General features: G+C 44.2%; 1 protein-coding gene across 2 annotated transcripts; it reads left to right on the top strand.

Annotated features, from left to right (window-relative positions):
* Positions 1 to 1340: 1340 nt before the first annotated feature.
* Positions 1341 to 22455, top strand: LOC132576483 (protein mono-ADP-ribosyltransferase PARP12-like). Of its 2 annotated transcripts, none has more exons than XM_060245657.1 (8): positions 1341 to 1693; positions 5755 to 5954; positions 6854 to 6974; positions 8521 to 8617; positions 9983 to 10067; positions 13561 to 13680; positions 18928 to 19075; positions 21798 to 22455. In XM_060245657.1, the coding sequence occupies exons 2-8, from the start codon at positions 5871 to 5873 to the stop codon at positions 22076 to 22078; spliced, it is 936 nt and encodes a 311-aa protein (XP_060101640.1). In that variant the 5' UTR covers positions 1341 to 1693; positions 5755 to 5870; the 3' UTR covers positions 22079 to 22455. The 2 variants fall into 2 exon arrangements, with proteins under 2 accessions (XP_060101640.1, XP_060101639.1); XM_060245656.1 differs by having other exon boundaries at positions 1359 to 1693; positions 13561 to 13691; positions 18924 to 19075.
* The last annotated feature ends 947 nt before the right edge of the window (positions 22456 to 23402 follow it).

Below are 23402 nucleotides of genomic sequence, written 5' to 3'. Positions count from 1 at the left end.
AGAATATCTGTAAGCTATTAGAAAAATTTAACCGTCTGTTCTCCTCTAAACCTGGCAGGACATACTTAGCTGAGCACCACATAAATGGGAAGCTACCTACCTATTAGAATGCTGCCTTATAAGGCAAATGAAGAGGTGCTGAATAACATAAGAAGTGGGTTAGTGGAAGTGGTGAGCTTTGAACCGGGACCTCCCAAGTCACAGGTCCTTTTCTCAGCCACTACAGTACTCTGGCTCAACTGGTTCCGAATGTAACTTCGAGAATTCCAATTAGTTCAGGCTGCTTGGAACATACAACACCAATTTGACAACTTAATTGCTCCCAGTTGCTTTCCAAGCCTAGTGTAAAGCCCCTAAGTGGTCAAGGTACAGATTATTTTAAGAATTGCCTTCTTCCTTATGAATTTGCCCACATATTAAAAGTCTATCTTGACACTCTGCTCTGTGTATCCTGCCTGAAGTGCAGTGGGTGGCTATGCAGTACGGGGGCTTCTTTGTAAAGGCACTAATTATGACAATTGTTGTACTCTAAAAACAAATCTGAGCAGAACTGGTAGCCAGTCAAATAGCAAAAAAGGTTTTCATCTGTTGTAGGATAAAGGGCAAGAGAAACATAGGACAATTCAGACCAATTCTGAAAAGGGGGGAGGGAGAGTCTCTCTTTTCTTTTCCATTCCCAGTGTATGAGCTTTTCTGAGTTACTGAAGAAGTAAGCAGTGTCAAAAGTTCATACCCTGTCACAAATTTTGTTTGTTTTTCAGGACTCTTGCTCTTTTCTACTAACAGGGCTGCCCATCTATCTCAGTTAATTACTCTCAGCATTCCACAGTTATGTATCTGCCCATAGATTTCCAATTTTGACATATTCATAGCCTTCAAACCCCGCCCCCCATTAAACTCAACGAAATGCTAACCATAAAAACTAAGCTTGTTTGGTCCTTGAATCTGTTAACCATCTTTATTATGCTGTATGCTAATTTACTGCTCACCCGCTACCTATATGTCTGAGCTGGTAACTTCCATTTCAATGTATCTGAAGAAGTGGGCGTTCACATGAAAGTTGATACCTCGTTGGTCTTAAAGGTGCCGCTGGATTCAAACTTTTTTCTACATTCCCAGAGTTTTTCTTGGTTGCTATCAAACCAGTTCCGGAACAGATATGCCCATTTCAATGTCAACTTTGGCTGGCTGGAACCGTTTGCCTGAATCTTGGGCTGGCCAGCACAGTTCCAAGCACGATGTCGGAATGAGTTAAGGGACAACGCGTTTGCATCCGAGGCAGGCGACTGATCCCTCTTGCCCTGGCCGTGAGAGCTCCGGCGGCTGTGGGGCGGTGCTGTCTAGGCTGAGAGGGCGGAGGAGCTGATCTGAAGAGGGAGGCTGTTGGTTCCTGAAAAAGCGTTGCCTGTAAAGGGAGGGGGGGTTGGCTTTGCGAATCTTCCATTTGGAATCCGTCGGGAATGACACCCGATAGTCGAGATCAGCACTTAGATTCTCATTTCCTTGTTTTGCTTGGTAGTAGTTTTTCAAAAATGTTAAGATTCTCAACTGTTGGCGGATTGATTTGGGACGGCGAATAAGGATTGTTTGGAATAGAGTTACTTTCACCTGAAACAGAAGCCAGAAGAACTGCCCGCCCCCGGGTTGTTTTTGCAAGGGAGTCACTGCAGGATTTCTCTAGAGAAGCCTACAGGTAAGAACCATTTGACAAATGCCTCTTAGATACGGGTGCTTAAAGAGCCAACAAAATTCCTGTTTCAAAGCTCGTGTCTGTAGTTATGACATGGCAGCAACTAGGCATTTTGGGAAGACTGCTGGTGGGCGTGTACAAGAGCCTTTATTTTATTTTATGCAGGAACTGACTGTTAGCTTTCATATAATACTGTCAATCTACACGATGCCTTCTAGAGTACCGGGAGACAGGTCCCCGCCCCAAGGAATTTGCAGTGTAATATTTGGAAAGGAATAAAGCTCAGAGTAGTAACTGGATAGCTTTGTGGCTAGCAGAGCACATTGTAGCAGAGTAGTGGAGAGCAGTGTTCTCTAAGCTGAGTTAGTGTGAGCTAGGTCACAGGTTTTTTTATTAGCTTCCGGCTTACACATTTTTATCTTAGCTCAGGAAAAATGGCCCCAGAGCAAACTAATTTATGCAGTAGCTCACAACTTTAATGCCATAGATCCAGGTGGGCAGCAGTGTTGGTCTGAAGCAGTAGAACAAAGTAGGAGTCAAGTGTCACCTTTAAGACCAACAAAGTTTTATTCAGAATGTAAGCCTTCGTGTGCTAGAAGCACACTTCATCAGACAATAGGATGGAATGGCAAGCAGTCCTAAATGCCAGTAGCTCACAAAGTAGAGTTTTTGCTCACAAGGTTCCACAGCTTAGAGGGAACATTGGTGGGGAGACTGATGTTAAACTCTTTCCTCCTTGGCTATTTTCTCTGCTCTAATCTAATTACTTTCCTGCTACCCTGATTCTTCTTTTGCAGTTCCTGGTTCCAGGGTAAAGTTGATATCTATATGAGTATGAAAATAAGAAGGGAGTTATTTTTGGAGCCATCCTGTGTTCCTCTTTTTTTAAATTAAAAATAGGAAGATTTGATTGTGGGTTTCCCAGTGTTGCTTCTAGTTTGGCCCTCAGTTGTGTTTGCCAGAAAAGAGTCCTTCTGGTCTCTTGCTTGTCTTCACATGCTCCCATTAGTTCTTCCCCTGTTGCTTAATTCTAGGTTAGTTTTACCTGGCAACCTCAGCTCCTGTGTAGAAAAAGGATGTTGGTTGCTATGCTAGGCATGCCTTTGGGTCTGAGGTGAGGGTGGCTGACTGTGAAAGGGCTGCTGGTCTCTCTCTTCCCCCCCATGTGGGGACAGTGAAGATCTTTCCCTTCTGGGGAGATGGGGTATTCTGAGGGGCCCTCTCCTGAATGAAAGTTTGCCGGTTCCTCAGACACGGTCTGTCTGTCTCCCCCTCTCAGTTTTCAGACAGAGACTGCAGACATGTAAGATGTTGGGAAAGAAGAGGAAAACAGCAGAGTTGTCGTCTGGTAGAAAAAGCCAAGCAGGAACTCTTTTTCTTATCACACAGGGCTTTTTTATAGAAAAAAACCAGCAGGAACTCATTTGTATATTAGGCCACGCCCCTGATGCCAAGCCAGCCAGAACTGCATTCCTGCTTTAAAAAAGGCCCTGGTTGTCATTGACATTACAGTCCCCAACCTGTATGCAAAGATTTGATAGGAACTGAGAAATTCCTTAAAAACTGGCTCACTAAATTTATATTTGCTCCTCTCTTTGAGCAGCTATGCAAGCGAGTCAAACTTTAGAGTTACTTTTAGAGTTACCAGCATTTCATCCCATTCCTCCACAAACTCGGGTTCAGTATTTCTCCGAACTTTATATGTATACATACCCGACAGTAGCCCTATCTCAAACTAGTATTCAAGAACTACCTTTATGACCTGAAGTTACTACACAGGAAATAGGAAGCCTTATTAACAAAATGAAACTAGGGAAGACTTCCAGTCCTGATTTTCTGCCTTCAGATCTTATTCATAGTAGGACCAACTGCTGGGCCCCTATATTAGCAAAAGTTTTTACTAAGATAAATGAGTCTGGCAAAGTCCCACCTAGCTGGAAGCAGGCACTTATAGTCCCGAACAGCAAAAAAGGAGTTACTGGCATTTCCTTCTTTCAGCTGTTCAGAATACCAGTTGGCTGGAATTTGTTGCTATGGTGAATCCTGTTTCTGCTGCACACTGAACAATTTTTCAAGCTCATCAAATGCACCTGTTGGCTTAAGAAAAAAGCACCAAATGAACATTAAACCAGATATGCATGCTGGGCAGCTGATTAAAAATAAAATACATTTTAAAACAAGATGATTCGTTGTCCCATATTCTTCTTTACTGCTCCCAATATGATACTATACGCCTTAGATTACTAGGCCCAATTCTGCTCAATATGATGCTCAGATACTGCAAAAGTGTGCTGTCTTCTGAATGATTTGTCATCTGAAATAACTGAAAAGATTGCTTTATTCTTGAGTCTGGTAATCAAGGATTGATTATCCAATGTATAGCTGTATATGACTGGTTTTGTTTGTTATTTTTGTATCTCTTTTTTGCCTTATTTTTAATCTGATACAGGCTTGTGTTTGTTGTTGTTGTTGTACATTTTGAAACCCGCTTAAACCTTTAATGATGAGTAAAAATCAGTTCTGTCACACACACACACACACACACACACACACTGCTAAAACTGCCTGCTTAAAACTGCCACAATACTAATTTTTTTAAATAAGCACTGGCATTGAGTTATCTAACTTGGGAACCCATGGATTAGGCCATAGTCATTAAAATCTGAAGCAGGGCTGGGACAGAGTATCTTTAGAATGACATACTGTTGTTTATTGTGATCTTGACTGATTTTGGGGGGGATTTTAACATAGTTTATTGTTATAAACTCTTATGTTGTGACCTGCCCTGAGCTTGCTTGTAGAGAGGGAGGGATAGAAATTAAATAAAATAAATAAACTAGGAATGTGCCTTAGGAGGATCAAAAAGGAGTGTGGAGAGAGAGGTGGTGACAGAAAAACTGGAAGGACACTTTCTTGACTTGCATGTCTCTATGTGTGGTGCTAGTTTCATGACTATGGCACTCCGATAAGGCCCACGGGCCATACAGAAGATGGATGGAATATTGTATGTGTGGAGAAGAGACTTTGTTCTTTACCATTTCCCAAACAGATGCAATCCTAGGGTGCTACGGTATTTGGCCTGTTGGGGAAATCTGAACTCTTGTGGTTACCCCAACAGACTAGTTAGGCTCCCCCCATAGACCAGTGCAGATCAGAAAAAGGAGTGTGTGTATGTTTGGGAGGGAGATGATGAAGCTGCTTCTCCATGCATACTAGAGTCCCATCAAATTGAGCGCTACATACAAGGGAACTGAGGAGAGCTTGCCGCTTCTATGTCTGTTACCCAGGTACAGGGTGGGTTCCTTAGCCTCCCTGTTCCCCCATGTTCTTTGAAATATGTGAATCTGCTTTTTAGGGGGGGACTGACTTTGTAGCTTGGAACTGCTGATATGTAGGGAAAGACACATGAGTTTGTTTGTCATGGCAATCAATGAGGGAACTGGTCAGTCTTGGAACACAATCTATATTTACGGTATATCATCTTGGCTTTTTTGAAGAAGGATGGATATAAAATGTGATAGATTCAGGTGGGTAGTTGTGTTGGTCTGAAGCAGCAGAACAAAGTTTGAGTCCAATGGCACCTTTAAGTCCAGTGATGTTTAATTCTGGGTATAAGCTTTTGTTTGCATATACACAAAAGCTTATACCCAGAAGCAATGTTTCCTCTAAGCTGCAGAGTCTTGTGAGCAAAAATTCTACTTTGTGAACTACTGGCATTAAAGTTGTGAGCTACTGCATAAATTAGTGTGCTCTGGGGCTATCCTTCCTGAGTTAAGACAGAAATGTGTGAGCTGGAGGCTAAAAATCTGTGAGCTAGCTCACACTAGCTCAGCTTAGAGGGAGCACTGCCCAGAAGTAAATTTAGTTGGTCTTAAAGGTGCCACTGGATTCAAACTTTGTTCTATAAAATGTAACAAACAGAAAAGATAAAATGAGTGTTCGTGCTTGCCAGATTTGTTTTCCTGCCATTGTTTATTTCAAGTTACTTCAGCTCTTTCACTGGAATTTTTAATATCCAATGAACTAGTAGCCCCGCAGGATCTAAATAAGACTTGGTATTTCAGGTTTAAAGTCTGGATCAGCTACAGTACTTATTTGCACTCCTTTCTGATGTGTGCTGCAATCCGAGAACTCTTCAGACCATGACTGGAACTAGGAGGCAGACCTGACACCCGTGGTCATGCTCTTGGATTCTATTGTCAGAGTAGAATTCATCTGGTATTGGCTGGATGGCACTGGCCAGTGGATTGAATATGGCAAAAAGGTGAGCTGATGACCCCAAACCCAGGTGGTTTTCTTGCATTGATATCTTAGTTCCAAAACATGTTATGCAAATTATTTATAAAAACGTCTTTACATTCAAAGAATGCAAAAGCAGCGTGTGGTGATTGAAGCTGCTTTTAATCACATTCTGTGGCCATTTGTGATCCTTTGCAAATGAATTTTCCCATTTCACTCAGGAAAATACAGTCACAAATATTCACTAAATTCCATTAATTGACATTGTGAAAACAGTGCGAGTCATATACAATGCAACTACAGACTTTTAAATTTCATGTGCAGTTCTAGGGATTTGTTCCCATAAGCCTCTGCAACTGCTTATATGTGGCCTAAGCAAAGCCTTTTTTAAATGTTTAGTCAGTTTAGTTTGCTTTATATCCTGCCCTCCCTGCTGAAGCAGGCTCATGTGGTCACATAACGCAGGCTCAGGGCATGTGGTCACATAGGGTTGCCAAGTCCAATACAAGAAATCTCTGGGGACTTTGGGGTGGAGCCAGGAGACTTTGGGGGTGGAGCCAGGAGACACTGGGATGGAGCTAGGAGCAAGGGTGTGACAAGCATCACTGAACCCCAACGGGAGTTTTGGCATCGCATTTCAAGGGACGACACACCTTTTTAAATGTCTTCCTTCCCTCCACCCTCCCCTTCTCTGATTTCACCTCAGAGGCGGAGTGGGCGACACCGCTGCGCTGCTGCCGCCTCTTCTCCGCTTCACCGTAACTGCTCCTCCGAGATGGGCTCACGAGATGGGCATTATGTTGCATGGTGGGCTAGGAGCTATAATCTGTTGAATGTTGTAGAATTCCTATTCAGTCCAGGCTAACAGTGTGAATTTTGTTGTTGGTTTTCTCACTCTCTTCCCACTCCCACAATTTATTGCAGCATTCAGAACACTGTGCTGCTGCAATATCTTCTTCTGACTTGGAGGCTGCTTTTCTAGCTGATCGGAGAGGCATTGTATTCTTTAGTGCTGGTTCTCAGCTGTATGAACTCAACTTCCGAGGTAGGTTGTGTGTATTTCTGTGTGCTAGCGATTTATCAGTTACTCTTACCTTTGTATTGTTTCTTCACACAAAGTGTCATGAACTATGTCATGGGATTTTATCTGTCTCGGTCTTCATAAAACTTAAAAATGGCTAATTTACTACAGAAAATAATTGTCCTTTGTTAGAGGCTTCTTTACAGAATGGGCAGGAACCAGGAAAATGGAGGTTCATGAAGGTTCATGGGATTTCACAAATCAGGAACCTCCACAAACCGGTTTGAGGGTCATGATGTGAAAGGTAGCAGCAGTGTGGTTTTTGCAAGTTGCGCTGCCACAGCATAGCTTGGAAAGGAACTCAGAAGGCATTTAAATGCCTTCTGAGTTGACTCACCAAGTTGTGCCACCACATCGTTGAAATTAAATCACCACAAGCTGAAATTAAATCAAAAGAGTGTTCTGCTAAACATTAGGAAGAACTTCTTAACAGAGCAATTCCTCAGTGGAATAGGCTTCCTTGGGTGGTGGTGGACTCTCTTTCCTTGGGGGTTTTGATGACCATCTGACAGCAATGCTGATTCTGTGAATTAGGCAGCTTGTGAGGAGGAAGGGAGGAAGGGTATGTGAGGGGAGGAGGTATTTGAGTTCCTGCATCGTGCAGGGGGTTGGACTAGATGATCCTGGAGGTCCCTTCCAACTCTATGGACAACGTGGCTTGGAGAAAGGATTCAACGAGACCACAGTGTCTTTAAATGCCTTCTCCATACCCCCAGCACCAGCATATCTCCTGACATGAACCACACAAACCTTCCCAAGGCACCTGGGAGGTTTGAGGGGGGAGTGAGATGGCTTGAACCACCAACCAAGCATGATTCATGACTAATTTCATTTCATAATTTGGTTTGTGCCCATCCCTACTTAGGAATGGTCACCAGCCAGTCAGATTGGACTGTTTATTTTGCAGAGGAGAGATGGAAACAAGATCCTCTCAGGAGTGAAGTTATCTGTCTTCCTCCGCTCTCCTTATTAGGCATTGCAGCCCTTGGAATCAACTTTCCTGGGGTCAGAAAGGTCTGTAGGGGAGGGGATAGCAAGAGAAAATTAGCATCTCTCAGCACCTTTACTTGATGGGTTGCAGGATGCAAACCGTGGATGTCATTTCCACCAATTTTAATCATCACAAAATCCCTACAAAGTAGGTTAAGATGAGCATGGGTGCATGGCCCAAAGTCATCCACTAAGCTTCAGGGCTGCTGTTTCTCCCTGGTCCTAATCTGATAATTGAAGTACTGCCCTACCTTGGCTCTATCATGAAAGCTCTGTGCTATGCAGAGATTTGCATCTGGGACCTAATCTCACCTCCCCCCCCCCATGTCTTATCTATAGTTACGTGAAGAATGTGAGGGAGGCAGTGACACTGTGGAATAAAGAGCAAGGTCCAGATCTTATGAGAAAGGCCAGCATTGTATTGTTCTGTAATAATCTATATCTATGCTGAAGCATTAAATGAATTGTTACTTGGTGCCAAAAGCAAGTTTAATATTAATCCTTGCTGTTTTCCCTCCAGACATGGTCCAGAGAAACCTACACTATCAAACCCGGAGGAAGGTCTGCCGATGGCCCAGGCTTGTGTTTTTTGGAGGTGAACATACACATGGAAAGGGGTACTGGATATCCTCCTTTGTCCTAACACTAAGCATTGTGCATATAGCAGGAGCTCCAATATGGTGCCTATGGGGGTAATGCTGCCAGCTGGCACCTTTCCTGCTGCCCATTAAGTGTATTTAGAAAGTGGGTGAGGATTGGGGACAATAGATTTTTTAAAAACATGGTGCCGGAACCCAAGGACCTTCACTGTGTGGCCGAGGGCAAACATGCCAGTAAAAGACTGCATACATGGCAGCAATATGAAGGGAAAAATATATTGGCTCCCTTGAACTGGCCAAGTGTGTCCTCCTGATGCTTGTCAGATGTACATCCTTTGTCAAGAGCCACCAGTGTATGACTAGTTAGCCACAAGTTGGACCATGGATTCCATGACAGTGCATTTTGCTAATGTTCTTAATCCTACTTGATAGACTGCAGTTTTTGTCCCCTAGGTTATTGGAAGTGTGGAGAACAGATTCAACATGTTCTGATGGGAAATTTCTTTGCTTGTTATCCTGTGTGTCTGGCTTTCTTTGAGAGGCATTCAGTTCCTCTCCCCTCCCCCAGTAGTCAAATAATTTGAAACATGCTGAGAAGTGCAGTGTTGAGACTGTGCCGTAGGGTGCCCACTTTTTACAGTGGAAAGCTGGGTAGACCTCTATTTGAGTCCTGTGGCACCTTAAAAGCCAACAAGATTCCTAGGGTATAAGCTTTTGGGAGTTCCCTTCATCAGATACAAGTTGGAGAGATTTAGGACTGAGTTGACACACAGTAAGGATAACTAAGGGGCAGCCCACATTCGATGCTCAGAATCTGAGATCAGGTCCCCAGCTATACCTCGTAACAGCAAAAAGTGGGTGCTGAGGCCTCTAATATGAATCTGGGTTACATTGGAGGGCAAGGACCTACCGCCCGCCCCTCCCATTTTAAACAATCAGCAGTGGGATGAGGGGCTAAGCATTTCCAGGTTGGCAAAGTGCTACTACATAGGGGAAAGGGTTTTAAAAAAAATTCTTTCCTTTTCTTAAATCTAGTCTATATTAGACTCCTCCCATAGCTAAGTTGTATGCATAGGGCAATTGGGTCACGGATCTTCAGGATCTTGCCCCTTAGCATAAAAGGAGACAAAGATCTGCTGCCTCCTAGTGACTGTACAGGAGAGGGATATCAGCAGGTGCTGTTCTGCTCATTCCAGTGTGAGAAACTGCAGGTGCTATAATCCCCGTTTTTCTGTTCCTTTCAAGGTAGTAGATCTCTGTTCCCTTTGTATCTGCTCCTAGTCTCCAGTATAATTTTTAGACAGTTGCAGCCTTTAGTGTTTGTGAACTGGCTGTCTACAGAATGCTGGTGTAATGGGCTTTCTTTGTTTCTTTCATTTCCAGGTGTTGCTTGGAATCCTCTCCTCTTCCCTTCCATTTATTTCCTTCAAGCTGGGACCATTCAGCACTGCCAGACATAGGCTATAAGGTATTAATATGCAGCATATGGGTGGTTTCCTGCAAGAGGTCCCTGAATGCAAAGTGGGGGAGAGATCTGCCAGGAGACCTTTTGGCCCAAGTCATGCTGCAGGCTTGTATTACCTTTGGCCAAAAGTTGCCAGTCGGATGTCTCAGTGTTGAGCATTCAGTAGGGCAGACAGGAAGTGACAAAATCCACTGTGACATTTACCTCATGGTGACTTCATCACATGTGAACTGGCTTGAGTGGTAGTCAGGATACAGCATGTATTGTCTGAGGCCTGGTCTGGTTTAGGATGGCTGGACTGTTCAGGCAGCCGTCCCTACCTTCACTTAGCACAGTGCTCCTTCTGAGCTTCAGTGGAGCTGCGTGGTCTAGTCTAATGGTTACCACACTATCTCACAAACTGCATGGAGAGCCTTTTGCTTTAAGTTAAGAAACCAGTACTGGTGTATTTATTTAAAGAAACATAATGAAGCAGAGAAATAACGAGGTCCGCACAAGATTACTGGTTTGAAGCGGGTTTACTTTTTGGTACCAAAAGGAGGACTCAGTCGGGAATGGCCCCCAAAATGACTGAGAGGCATTTCCCTGAGTGCATACAGTTTTCTAGCAAGCAAGCAAGTAGGCTGGCCCAAGCTTATCTGATTTCAAAGATCCCGCCTTCACAGAGCTCTTCCTAGTAAATTTCCATGACATGGCCCCTTTACTTTATCTTTTGCAGCAAGTCGCTTCTAGGAGGCCGCTCCCTTATCTGATCATCCAGCTGGGCTCACAGTCGCTGGGTGGTGGGTGGTGGGTGGTGGTTAGTTTCTAACGGCAGAATTGCATCAGACACCTTAGTTTGAAGGCAAAGCATACTCTTATTCAATATGGCAATTATTATTATGGGGGGTATCAATTAATTATTCAGGGGCTCCCCTTCAATAACATATAGCTGTAATGGAGAGAAAGAATGTCTAAACTATTATATCTAACTGGATGGCTTTGGATTATAGTAGGCCATCTGCTTAGTTCAATTCAGGAGGAGAGACAGGAAAGAAAAAGAAGGAAGAGGAGGAGAACAAACAGGAAGAAAGTTCCCTGAGTTACATTCTACTGATTAGAGAGGGTGAGTGAAAGCAGAACCAGACAGAAGGAGACTGATATGAACCTAGTTATCTAACTTGCTCTATGGTATTTGTAGTCTCAGAGGACTGAGCAAGAGACATCACCGTTCAATATATAGAGTTAGAATGGAACGTAAAAAGACATTGGACAATCTTTTAATATGAATGAGAAGAAAAAGACAGTGTGTTTTGATGGGTTTGGGATACCTTTATATTTGGATTTAAATATATAACTTCGGGGTAAGTCTAATAACGGAGGGAGGGGGGATTGAAAATATCATATGGGTTAGGGATAGAAAAGATATAACTAAACATCATAACCGTAGGTTATTAATGAATTGTTAAAATACAACATTGGAGGGAGGGGGGATTGAAATGTCATACGGATTAATATTGAGATAATTAAGAAATAACTAAGTTGTATAACCATATGATATCAATAAATTGTTAAAACAGAAGAGACATCACCGTTCTGTTCTTCTAACATGCCCTGCTTCTGATAACCTGCTTCTTTGGGGTGTTTTGTATTTTTAATGTGTGTGAGTATGTGTGTGTGTGCACCTGGAAGTCATGGTGACCTCTGATGACTGACCTCTACTGGGGGCCTGGACGATATTCAGAGAGGTGGCTGAATAAAGCTGCTCCTGTCTCCCAGCTTTGATATTCCAAGGAAGTCTCCCATCCAGATCCTTGCCAGAGTTGACCCTGCTTAGTTTCTGAGATCTGATGAGATCATACTTGCCTGGGCTATCCAGGTCATAACAAGTGAACTGCTTGCTTTGAGCAGGTTTTTTAGCCTTCAGGTTTCTGTGCTGCTTCCTGTTTTAAGGAAAGGAAACTCCTTGCTTAAGTGTAAGGTTTTACATGAAAACTGAGTTTGCTAACTTATCCTTGCCTCTTTAGTTCAGAACAGAAGATCTGCCCCAATTTTAGGAGGATGGGGCAACAATCTTAACTCTACCTGTACACCAATGAGGTCTGAACTGGTGGTGAATGACCAGAAAAGAACTTGGAATCATGATGAAAATGGTGACTTGCTGCACAGCAGCGGGGGAGGGGGGAGCAAATTCCTAGGCTTGGGGTTGTTAGGAAAGAGACACAAAATAAGATGACCAGTATTGTAGTATAGGGGTGGCCAAACTTACTTAACATTAAGAGCCAAATAGAATAAATGTCAGATGTTTGAGAGCCACAAGACAGGAAGGCAGACAGGTGGGCAGGCAAATAGATGGGGGAGGGAGAGGTGGAAAAATAACAACTTTAAATTCACTCTCCAAGCAGCCAGCTGGCTTGGAGAAATGATTTAAAGAGGCAAATGCCTTGCTGGCTGACGGGGTGGTGGGGGCTTTGAGAGCCACACAATGTGTGTGCAAGAGCCACACCTGGCTCCTGAGCCGCAGTTTGACCACCCCTGTTGTAATGCTTTAGTACTAGCAGCCACACTTGGAATGCTGTGTGCCCTTCAAGTCACCGTATCTTAAAAAATGGCACTGCAGCACTGGAACAAGTGCCAAAGAGGGAACCAAAATGTTAAATGGGTGAGAAACTATTAAAGCATTAGGGTCTTCCCAGTTTAAAAATGAATCAACTAAAGGGGAGCATGATAAAGGTTTATAAAATGATTCAGGGGATGGATGAAGAGGGGGAGGATCCTTTTGTTGGCCTCCTAAAACACCATAACTTAGTACAGCACTCCTTTAGAAGCACTTGATTCAGGACAAACAGAATAGAGCATCTTCACAGAACACTTAATCTGTGGAACTGACTGCTGTGGGATGTAGTGGCAATTGGCGTAGGCACCAGATTATCCCTTTCTGCAGATGCCCATAATGGCTAAATGCGACCTCTGTGTTCAGAAGCACAGCTTTGAATGCCAGTTATAACAGGAGGAAGTCCTATCCGCAGGGCCTCTGCGGTGAGCCCTCCAGAGCCATTTGGCCATGATGGAGAATAGGATGCTGAACTAACTTTGACCCATGTTTGCCTTTTGGACCAAGACGTTCTAGAACTGGGGGATGAGAAAGTTGGGAAGTAGATCTAGATGCTGCAGTTACTGTGCTATGCATGAAAGTGATTGCTGTGGTAACCACACCCTAGGAGTAATTCTGTTATCAGTCTACTATAGGGTAAAATCTCATACAGAAAAAGGGGTGTCTGGAATAGTTGCATGTGTCAGCTGTGCCTTTTTAGGCTGATCCACCCCCCCCCCCCATGTTTACCTGCTTGTTTTATTACTATGCTAGTTTGTTTTGCCCTTGACTTCTTATGTGTATTCTATGTGTTTGGTTTTTTTGAGCAGCTTGGTAGCCTTATTTAGAATTTGAAAAAAAAAATTGAAAAGCATGGAGGAATTCACAAGAGCTAATTTATTTCTTCCACTTGTTGACACACAGCTGCTGGTGGTCTCCAGTTCTACTAAAGAATATAATGAAATCAAAGAACTATTTGAGAAGTCAATGGAAGGTTTTATGATCCGGAGGCTCCTAAGAAATCAGAACCCTTCTCTTTGGCAAGTGTTTCAGTGGTTTGTATTGGACCTTTACTTTATGGTATTCTTGAGATCAATGATTATTGCATAAGGATTTGGGTCAGGAAGAGGATTTGTAATCATGCGCCCATTTTCTTGCTTATTGTAACTGACATGGAGCTCATCTTCTCCTTCTGTTCCTTTCTCCATTCATTGGTGATAGCTTACAAAGCTTTCTGGGTTCATGACCTGGCATCCCCATGTGGCTATGAACAGTTATTATTTCTTCCAGGAGTTGAATGGGGTAGGACAGAGCGATCCATTCTAGGTTTCATTTTTTTCCTGTTCCACTCTAGTCAAGTAGCTTATTACAAGTTTCTGAAGTAATGGAAGGGCTAACATGGGCTTTTAGAAATATGGTCAGATCCTGCAATCCATTATCTGGAATTGCCACAAGTCTTCTGGCTCTCCCATCCCACCAGCAGCCATTTGCACCCCCAGGCTGAGCTTATTCCCAGGTTTGTGGGACCTGTGTGGAGTAATAAGTGCATGGACCAGCACTAGAGTTTCCAACTTCCAGGTGGTGGCTGGAGATCTTCCACTATTACAACTGATCTCCAGGCAACAGAGATCGGTTCATCTGGAGAAAATGGCTGCTTCGGAAGCTGGATTCTACAGCATTATATCCCATCGAAGTCCTTCCCCTCCCCACACCCTGCTTTAGTCAGGCTCTGCCCCAAAAATCTCCAGGTAAATTTCCCAGCCTGGAGCTGGCAATCCTAGTTAGGAGGCAGTAAAACTCCACTGACAGAAGAGGCTGGAAGGATCGATTAAGCACCCTTTCTCCCCTTCGTAACCTGCACAACCAGAACTCCATGCAGTTCCTGCAGCTGCAGAAATAAAATATCCTGGAGTCAGAAAGGACTGCTATGGAGAGGGGAGAGCTGCAGAAATAGGGAAGGAACGCTTACACTGAATCCAAGCCATGGTGAAGGGGGAATCTAGAAGCCCAGGATTTGGGAGTTAAGTTGCAGCGGATGCAAAAGGCCATTAGAAAGTACCTCCAGTGCTAAATGCCTGGTGGGACTGGGCTCAGTTTGGGCTGACGTGGTCCACTTGGTTTAAATTAGAATACCGGCTACATTTAAATTCAGGTATCCAAACAGTTGAAGCGGAACTAATTGATGTCAGATGACCATGACTGTGCCTTCTTTCTTAAGAAGATAAGGAGTGCCCTGCTGGAGCAAATCAAAGTCTAACTATTCTTTGGAAGACTCCTAGCAACCTGTACAGGCAATAAAGCTGTACAGGAGACATTGACCTGTAGTCTGTTATGTGAACCATGGTCTCCCTCTTGCCTAGGCAAGAGACCAGTGGTGAGATCCAGGTTGTGAGTTCTAAATGGAAGGGTGAGCCTGTGATCTCTCAGGTGAGCCTTTGCTCAAGGACTGTTTTCACAGTGCCCTTGTCAAGTAGAGGTCCTCCAGATCTCCTCACCTGGAGAGATACAGTATGTCACAGAAGTGAGTACACCCCCTTACATTTTGTAAATATTTAAGTATATCTTTTCATGTGACAACACTGAAGAAATGACACTTGACTACAATGTAAAGTAGTGAGTCTACAGCTTGTGTAACAGTGTAAATGTGCTGTCCCCTCAAAATTTCGCAACACACAGCCATTCATGTCTAGCTGGCAACAAAAGCTGTAGACTCACTACTTTACATTGTAGCCAAGTGTCATTTCTTCAGTGTTGTCACATGAAAAGATACACTTAAATATTTACGAAATGTGAGGGGATGTACTCACTTCTGTGACATACTGTATGTAAGAAGAAGACGAGACCCTGGAGAGCCGCTGCCAGTCTGAGAAGACAATACTGACTTTGATGGACCAAGGGTCTGATTCAGTATAAGGCAGCTTCATATGATCATGTGTTCAATTGATCCACGGGTATCTGGACTGGGGAGGGGGGCAGCTGTTTTTTGAGATAGAGAGACCAAATGTTCAGTGTAGCATCTGGTGCTACTCTTCCCAAAAGACCTTCCAAGTTTCAAAAGGATTGGGCCAGGGGGTCCGATTCTATGAGCCCCCAAAGAAGGTGCCCCTAGTCTTCATTATTTCCTATGGAGGGAAGGCATTTAAAATGTGTGCGGTCCCTTTAAATGTGATGGCCAGAACTCCCTTTGGAGTTCAGTTATGCTTGTCACAACCTTGCTCCTGGCTCCACACCAATGTCTTCTGGCTCGACCCACAAAGTTTCCTGGCTCCACCCTCAAAGTTCCCAGATATTTCTTGAATTGGATTTGGCAACCCTAGGCAGCGGTTTTACATTGGGCACATTCCATAAATCAGTACAGCTGTAGGCCCAAAGGTGTAATAATAAAGATAAAATTAAGATAAGATGACATCATGACAGGCAAGGGAGGCCAAGCAGATGGAATAAGGACAGGGCTTTTTTTGTAGCAGGAACTCCTTTGCATATTAGGCCACACCCACCTGATGTAGCCAATCCTCCAAAATCAGGAGGATTGGCTACATCAGGGGTGTGTGGCCTAATACGCAAAGGCGTTCTTGCTACAATAAAAGCCCTGAATAAGGACATCTGATGCTTCAACCAAAGGCCTGGCAGAATAGCTCCGTCTTGCAGGCCCTACGAATGGCAGTAAGTCAGGTAGGGCCCGGATCTCCACAGGGAGCTGATTCCACCAGGCCGGAGCCAAGGCTGAAAAGGCCCTTTCCAAGGCAAGTCGAACATCCTTCGGGCCAGGAATGGTCGGAAGATGCTGCAAAGCGGAACACAGCAATCTCTGGGGTGCATATGGGGAGAGGTGGTACCGCAGGATTGCACAGTCATGGTCATTTGACATCAAACCTGGCTTTGGGTTGTATAATATAAAATAAGCATTTGGTCAGCCTTAGTACAGATTTTGGTGTACAGCATGTAGAGCTCTGATTGCAGTGTTTTGAAGTTGGCTGGCTTGATTGCTATGAACAGGACCTTTATCAAAGGACATTAGTTTAGACTGTAGATGGTCACTAGAGTGGGCAGTTCACCACCTGTTGAAGTGAGGGGAGAGGTTTTGGCAGATTGAAGAGGCAAAGACAAACCAAGGAAACCACTGGAAATTGGGTGCCATTTTTAGGGAAGGAGCACCAGTTTTTCTCTAAGGAATCTGCTGTGCTGCTTGCTTCTTTCCTTCCACTATGCTCTGTTTATTTCTAAACAGACATTATCAAGGCTTGATAAGTTTCCAAAATGAGCCCCGTGGCCCAGAGTGGTAAGCTGCACTACTGCAGCCCAAGCTCTGTTCACAACCTGAGTTTGATCCCAGCAGAAGCTGGGTTCAGGTAGCCAGCTCAAGGTTGACTCATCCTTCCATCTTTCCAAGGTCGGTAAAATGAGTACCCAGCTTGTTGGGGGTAAAGTGTAGATGACTGGGGAAGGCAATGGCAAACCACCCTGTGGAGAAACGCCATCTTGATGTTGGTGCTTGGTTGGAGGGGAACATAAAACTACTAGGCAGGCTGGGCGGCCTAGCCTTCCATTCACTCCACCCCCTCCCTTCCAGAGTTAAACCAGCAACTCTAGGGGGAAAGCCTCCTAGATGGGCAGGAAGTTCTTTAGCCTTCCCCTCATTCCCTCCTCCCTTCTGGAGTTAAACCAGCAACTCTAGGGGGGAAAGCCTCCTAGAGGGGCAGGAAGTTCTTTTGTTTTATTTAGTTGAGTTAGGCAGGAAAAAGCCAGTCCGCAGCTGGCGCTGAAGGAGAAAGGTTGGTAGCCTGGGTCCTGCCTGTGGGGGTGGCCCCAAGGCAGTCATTCACAAGGTAGGGCCAGTTTACACCAGGGATGAACAGATGCGTTTAAATCCACCTTTATTTGTCTTCTTGTTGCTGATCAGGTGCTGTGCTAAACTTTTACATGTAACTGGGTTTTTTTTAATTATTTTCTTTCTCTTCTTATTAAACTTTTTTTTTTCTGTTTTGAATGCTGGCAGTCAAACTCTGTACCACATAGATCCCGACCGCTTAGACCACGCTGCTTTATGAAGGGGGCCCCGGGGAAGGGGGAAGGCATGCAGTTGGATAAGGTGCCAATCCTCCAGGGGTTCCCCGAAGAAGTGCTGTGGTCTCTGTGATACCCAAGTACAGGGTGGCAGAGGACCTTGAGGCCTGGCCTCATAGCTGGAGAGGGGGATTGGGAGTCCTGTTCCTCTCAATCTGAACCCCTAGACTGAGCAGGTGGTGGCAGCGAGCCCAAGTGGCCGGAGGAGAAATAGCTCCCTCCAGGAGTGGGCGACTCAATAGGGAGTTGACGGGACTGGGTCTGAAGGCAGAATCGGGCCGGTTCCGTCACACACCCCATAAAAAGTCTGTCAAGAAAATGTCATGATGTGACGTCACCCCATGGGTTGGCAGTGACTCGGTGCTTGCACAGAGGACTACCTCTACCTTTAAGTTTTCAAATGAAACCAAGTCATGGTGCATTGCTCCTGAAACTTCTCAGTGCTTGATACAGTAAGAGCACATAACAGTAAAATACTTTCTTAAGAGCTGCTAGTTTACAAATTTGAACACTTTTATTAAGTGACAACTGTATTGAATTGTGCTTGCAAATATTTGGGAAAGACTTACTAAATATCTTCAATCCCCAGTGTTGCTCTCCCCAAGCGCTGAATGATTAAATTGTGTTTAGGGACCCTCCATCAGACTAAGTCCAGCTGATAGTGAGCCCCCTACCGACCCCGATAGCTTTCTGATTCTGGTGTTGTATGACCTATTATTTATTTATTTCTATCCACCTCTTCAGTGTCCTTCTTCAAGTAAATCACTAAAATAACATAATATATAACCCATTAATTTTAAAAAATAATATGGGTGTTAGGTGCTTTGGGGGCTGGTATTTGTTAAAAAGTAAAAAGGTTTGAGCACCAAGTAATTACTGATCCATGGGGAGACCTCACATCACAACATTTTCTTGGCATACTTTTGTTATGGGGCAGTTTGCCATTGCCTTCCCCAGTCATCTACACTTTACCCCCAGCAAGCTGGGTACTCAATTTTCCAACCTTGGAAGGATGGAAGGCTGAGTCAACCTTGAGCTGGCTACCTGAATCCAGCTTCTGTTGGGATTGAACTCAGGTCATGAGCAAAACTTGGACTGCAGTACTGCAGCTTGCCCCTCTGCGCCACAGGGCTCCTTGTTAAAAAGTAAGGCTATACAAATATGTGCTTGCTTATTGTTTAGTTTCACTAATTTTTTAAAAATGTAGCTACTTCTATTTCTAGGCAGAAAGAGCAGATGAGAAAGAAGAATGGAGGGAGAACGGTAGATGAAAGGCTCCTGTTCCATGGTACCAGCGCATCTCACTTGCATGACATCTGCGGGCAGAACTTTGACTGGAGGATCTGTGGGACCCATGGGACATTATATGGAAAAGGTGCTGAAAGGGGTGTCTGTTGCCAGGCAGTGCAGGGGCTTCCTATCTAATTAATTAATTTTCTAGCTTGCCCTTCCCTGGACCACAGAGCTCAGGGTGGGTTACAACAGTAAATCATAGAATCATAGAGCTGGAAAGGATCTCTAGGGTCATCTAGTCCAACCCCTTGCATAATGCAGGAAACTCACAAACACCTCCCCCCTAAATTCACAGGATCTTCATTGCTGTCAGATGGCCATCCAGCCTCTGTTTAAAAACCTCCAAGGAAGGAGAGCCCACCACCTCCCGAGGAAGCCTGTTCCACTGAGGAACTGCTCTAACGGTCAGGAAGATCTTCCTGATGTTGAGTCAGAAACTCTTTTGATTTAATTTTAACCCATTGGTTCTGGTCCTACCTTCTGGGACCACAGAAAAGAATTCCACACCATCCACTATATGACAGCCCTTCAAGTACTTGAAGATGGTGATCATATCACCTCTCAGCCGCCTCCTCTCCAGGCTAAACATGCCTAGCTCCTTCAACCTTTCCTCAAAGGACTTGGTCTCCAGACCCTCACCATCTTTGTCGCCCACCTCTGGACTCGTTCTAGCTTGTCTATATCCTTCTTAAAATGTGGTGCCCAAAACTGAACACAATACTCCAGTTGAGGTCTTACCAGAGCAGAGTAAAGCGATACCATCACATCATGTGATCTGGACACTATACTTCTGTTGATACAGCCCAAAATTGCATTTGCCGTTTTAACCACCGCATCACACTGTTGACTCATGTTCAGCATATGATCCACTAAGACCCCTAGATACTTTCCGCACATACTACTGCTAAGACAAGTTTCCCCATCCTACCTAAATGCAGAACTTTACATTTATCCCAGTTAAAATTCATTTTATTGATTTTTGCGCAGTCTTCCAGCCTGTCAGGTATATACATTTAAGTTGAAAACAATTAAAACATAATCTACACAATATTAAAACCTATGCAATATTAGCTAACGCAACTCATAAGATGGAATCAGACACAAGTTGACAAGTGCTCCCCAATATTTTTTGGAATGTGTGCCCGCAGATGAAACCAGATACTAGCGGCAGACAAGCAGCAACAGGGTGGCTGTTATCCTGGGAAAATGCTGATGACTCCAGCCATAATGCATCCAAGAAAAGGAAGCTGCTACATAGGGGTGGGTGGTATCTGGGCAGAGGCAAGAGCACATAGGGTTATCAGTCTCCAGTTGGGGGCAGGGGATTCCCTGGTTTGGAGGCTCTCCCTGCACTTCAGGGTTATCAGAAACTGGATTGAATGTCCTCTGGGCACTCCATTATACTCTATGGAGATTGAGTCCCCATAGGGTATAATGGAAAATTGATCTGTGGGGTTCTGTGGGAGGCTGTTTTTTGATGTAGGCACCAAATTTTCAGCATAGCATCTAGCGCCTATCCTCAAACCCCCTCCCCTCAGTTTCAAAAAGATTGGACCAGGGGTCCAATTCTATGCACCTCAAAAGGTACCCCCATCCTTCATTATATCTAATGGAAGGAAGGCATTTAAAAGGAATGTGGTCCCTTTAAAAGTGATGGCCAGAAGTCCCTTCAGAGTTCAGTTGTGCTTGTCACAACCTTGCTCCTGGCCCCACCCCAAAATCGCCAGCTATTTCCTGAGTCAGACCTGGCAACCCTAGCACAGCAAGCATGTGACATCATGAGATTCCAGTCTCTAAAGCTGCTAGTTCCTCCAGAGGAGCTGACCTCTGTTGCCTGGAGATCAGTTGTAATTCCAGGAGAACGCCAGGCCCTACCTGGGGATTAGTAACACTAGTAACAGTAGTGTCGTTGGTACAGTGGTTAGTGTTGGACTAGGAACTGGGAGGCCCAGGTTTGAAACCCTGCTTGTCTGTGAAAGCTTGCTGGGTGACCTTGGGCCATTTCTATGATTTCAGCCTGAGTTACCTAACAGGGTTTTTGTGAGAATAAGCAGAGAATGATGTTAGGTGTTTTGGGTCCCTGTGGGGAGAAACGTGGGGTGTAAATGACAAATATAAAAATATGAAATGTGTTGTGCAGGCAGCCATTTCAGTTAGACACGGCTCATTGTGCGAAGGAACACAGCATCCATTTGACCACAACCACTGAAGCAACTGAATGGGGTTTTCCTCATCAGTATCCCCTCTAAACTGTGGAGTCTTGTGAGCAAAAAATCTACTTTGTGAGCAACTGGTATTAAAATTGCCTGCTACTGCATAAATTAGCTTGGTTTGGAGCCATCCTTCCTGAGCTAAGGCAAAAATGTGTGAGTTGGATGCTAAAAAACTGTGAGCTAGCTCACACTAACTCTCCTTAGAGGGAACATTGCTCCTCATGCATGAGCTTTTAACCATATGTCCACCACCTCTCCCTATTCCACAGATGAAGGGACACTGTTCTAATAAGAATATAAAACTGAACTTTTTATATAATGAAACATAATGAAATGTTAATAGTTCACATCTGTCAATTTTTTAAAAACTATATATAAATGGAATTAGTATTTATTTACATTATTTGTAGTGCACTTTCTCACTGTGTCTTATGGAGATTACACAGTAAGTCAGTACAATTCACAGGATAGGATATCCAAAAAACCATAGTATGTACTACAGTTAGTAAAATCATGGCATCAAATTGACACTGGTTTTATATAGCCACCCGGCTTGAAAGGCTTGGATCTAACTGGCATCTTTTCTCTTAGGAAGTTATTTCGCCAAGGATGCCAGTTACTCCCATCAGTACTGCCAGCCAGATACCAGCTTCAAGACAATGTTTGTAGCTAGAGTTCTAGTCGGAGACTATGTTCAAGGGAATGCAGCTTACCTTCGCCCTCCACCCAGATCTGACCAGTGCAACAGCTTTTACGACAGCTGCGTGAACAACCTTCTGGAGCCTTCCATTTTTGTCATCTTTGAAAAGCATCAGATTTACCCAGAGTATGTCATAGAATACAAGCAAGTATCCCAGTGCATGGTCATGTGAAGTGGCAGCAATGTGTCTGTCTTCTTTTTCTCCTTAGTGGCATAGATTTTACATTTTTTAAAAAATAACTTAAAAGCAAGGGGGGCGGGTTTAGCAGGAATTCACTGGAATGCAGTTCAGGCTGACTTGGTGTCAGGGGGTGTGGCCTAATATGCAAATGAGTTCCTCCTGGGCCTTTTCTATAATAAATGGCCCTGCTTAAAAGTATTTTTTATTAGTTTTTTAAAATTTCCAGGCCTTATGAACCTGAAACAGTATAAGATGAACTACAAGATTCCTTTCTGGGTTATGGGCATTATTTTTTTTAATCCATGGGGGGTTGCATGTGGCTGGAGTTATTTTTTTGAACAAAAAATAAATTTGAACTGCTGTCTTGATGAAGCTTGTTTCTTTCTATTTTGGAGATGAAATCGTAAAAAAGGGGGGATGGATGTGTGTACTTTGACAAACAAGTTGTAGGCCGTTCAGTTGTTTTGTTTTTTCTTAAAAGGTGAATAACCAGTGGCATTAACTTCCCACAGAAGAATCGCCCACAGCAAGACCCTAGCTGAAAAACTGAGGAATGGCTGGGGCATATACTCTTCTCTAGGCCTACTCCAAACAGTGGAAAAGTGGGGCAGTTCTGGGGCCAGAAAGTGGGGGCAGGAGGAGTGAAAGGGATTTGAGGAAGTGTAATGATAATGAATACAGGTGTTCTGGGATAATGCAGATCATAATGGTTATGGCTCTGTGTCTGCAGAGTGTGGTGATCTGACCTTGACTCATCTCCTAATCAACTGGAAGCATTTTTCAGTAAGGTGTCTTGGCTTGGTTGCATCTGGGTAGAAGGCACTTAAAATCCCAAAGCTGCCTCTTTAACCAATAAACTGGGAACTGCAGTGTTGAGGGCATATTTCCAGTGTCAGTTTAATCCTGTAAAGGGAGAGGGGCTTTCATGGCTTCTGTTCATCCCTTACATAATGCTGAGTAGGGCTTTTTTGGGGGGGGGGGGAGGGGGGTGCAGTGAAATGGAATTCCAGAACTTTGTGGAAACAAAATTCTTCAAAAATGTTTAAAAGTTCATGAGAGGCACCTGTGTGTTTCTCATTTCATTTCCCTCTTGAGAGTCCCAGCACCCCTTTTTCCTCTTTGGGAAGGAGTTTGAAAACTTGGAGGAAAACTTCTATACTTACAGCTTTAGACCTGAATCTGCAGAAAACCTAGGCTTCCCAAATCCCCCGCCTAGCCGGGGGACCCCCGATTTGGAGCCTTCTCCCCCCGCTTGCCAAAAATCTGGAAAGCGGGGGGGGGGGGGAATGGCGGCCCTTCCCACCCAGCCCCGATC

The sequence above is a fragment of the Heteronotia binoei genome, chromosome 8, assembly GCF_032191835.1.
Source record: "Heteronotia binoei isolate CCM8104 ecotype False Entrance Well chromosome 8, APGP_CSIRO_Hbin_v1, whole genome shotgun sequence".
In the NCBI taxonomy this organism is placed as follows: domain Eukaryota; kingdom Metazoa; phylum Chordata; class Lepidosauria; order Squamata; family Gekkonidae; genus Heteronotia; species Heteronotia binoei.
Note: the sequence above shows the minus strand (reverse complement) of the source record. Positions and strands in the feature narration are given on the sequence as shown.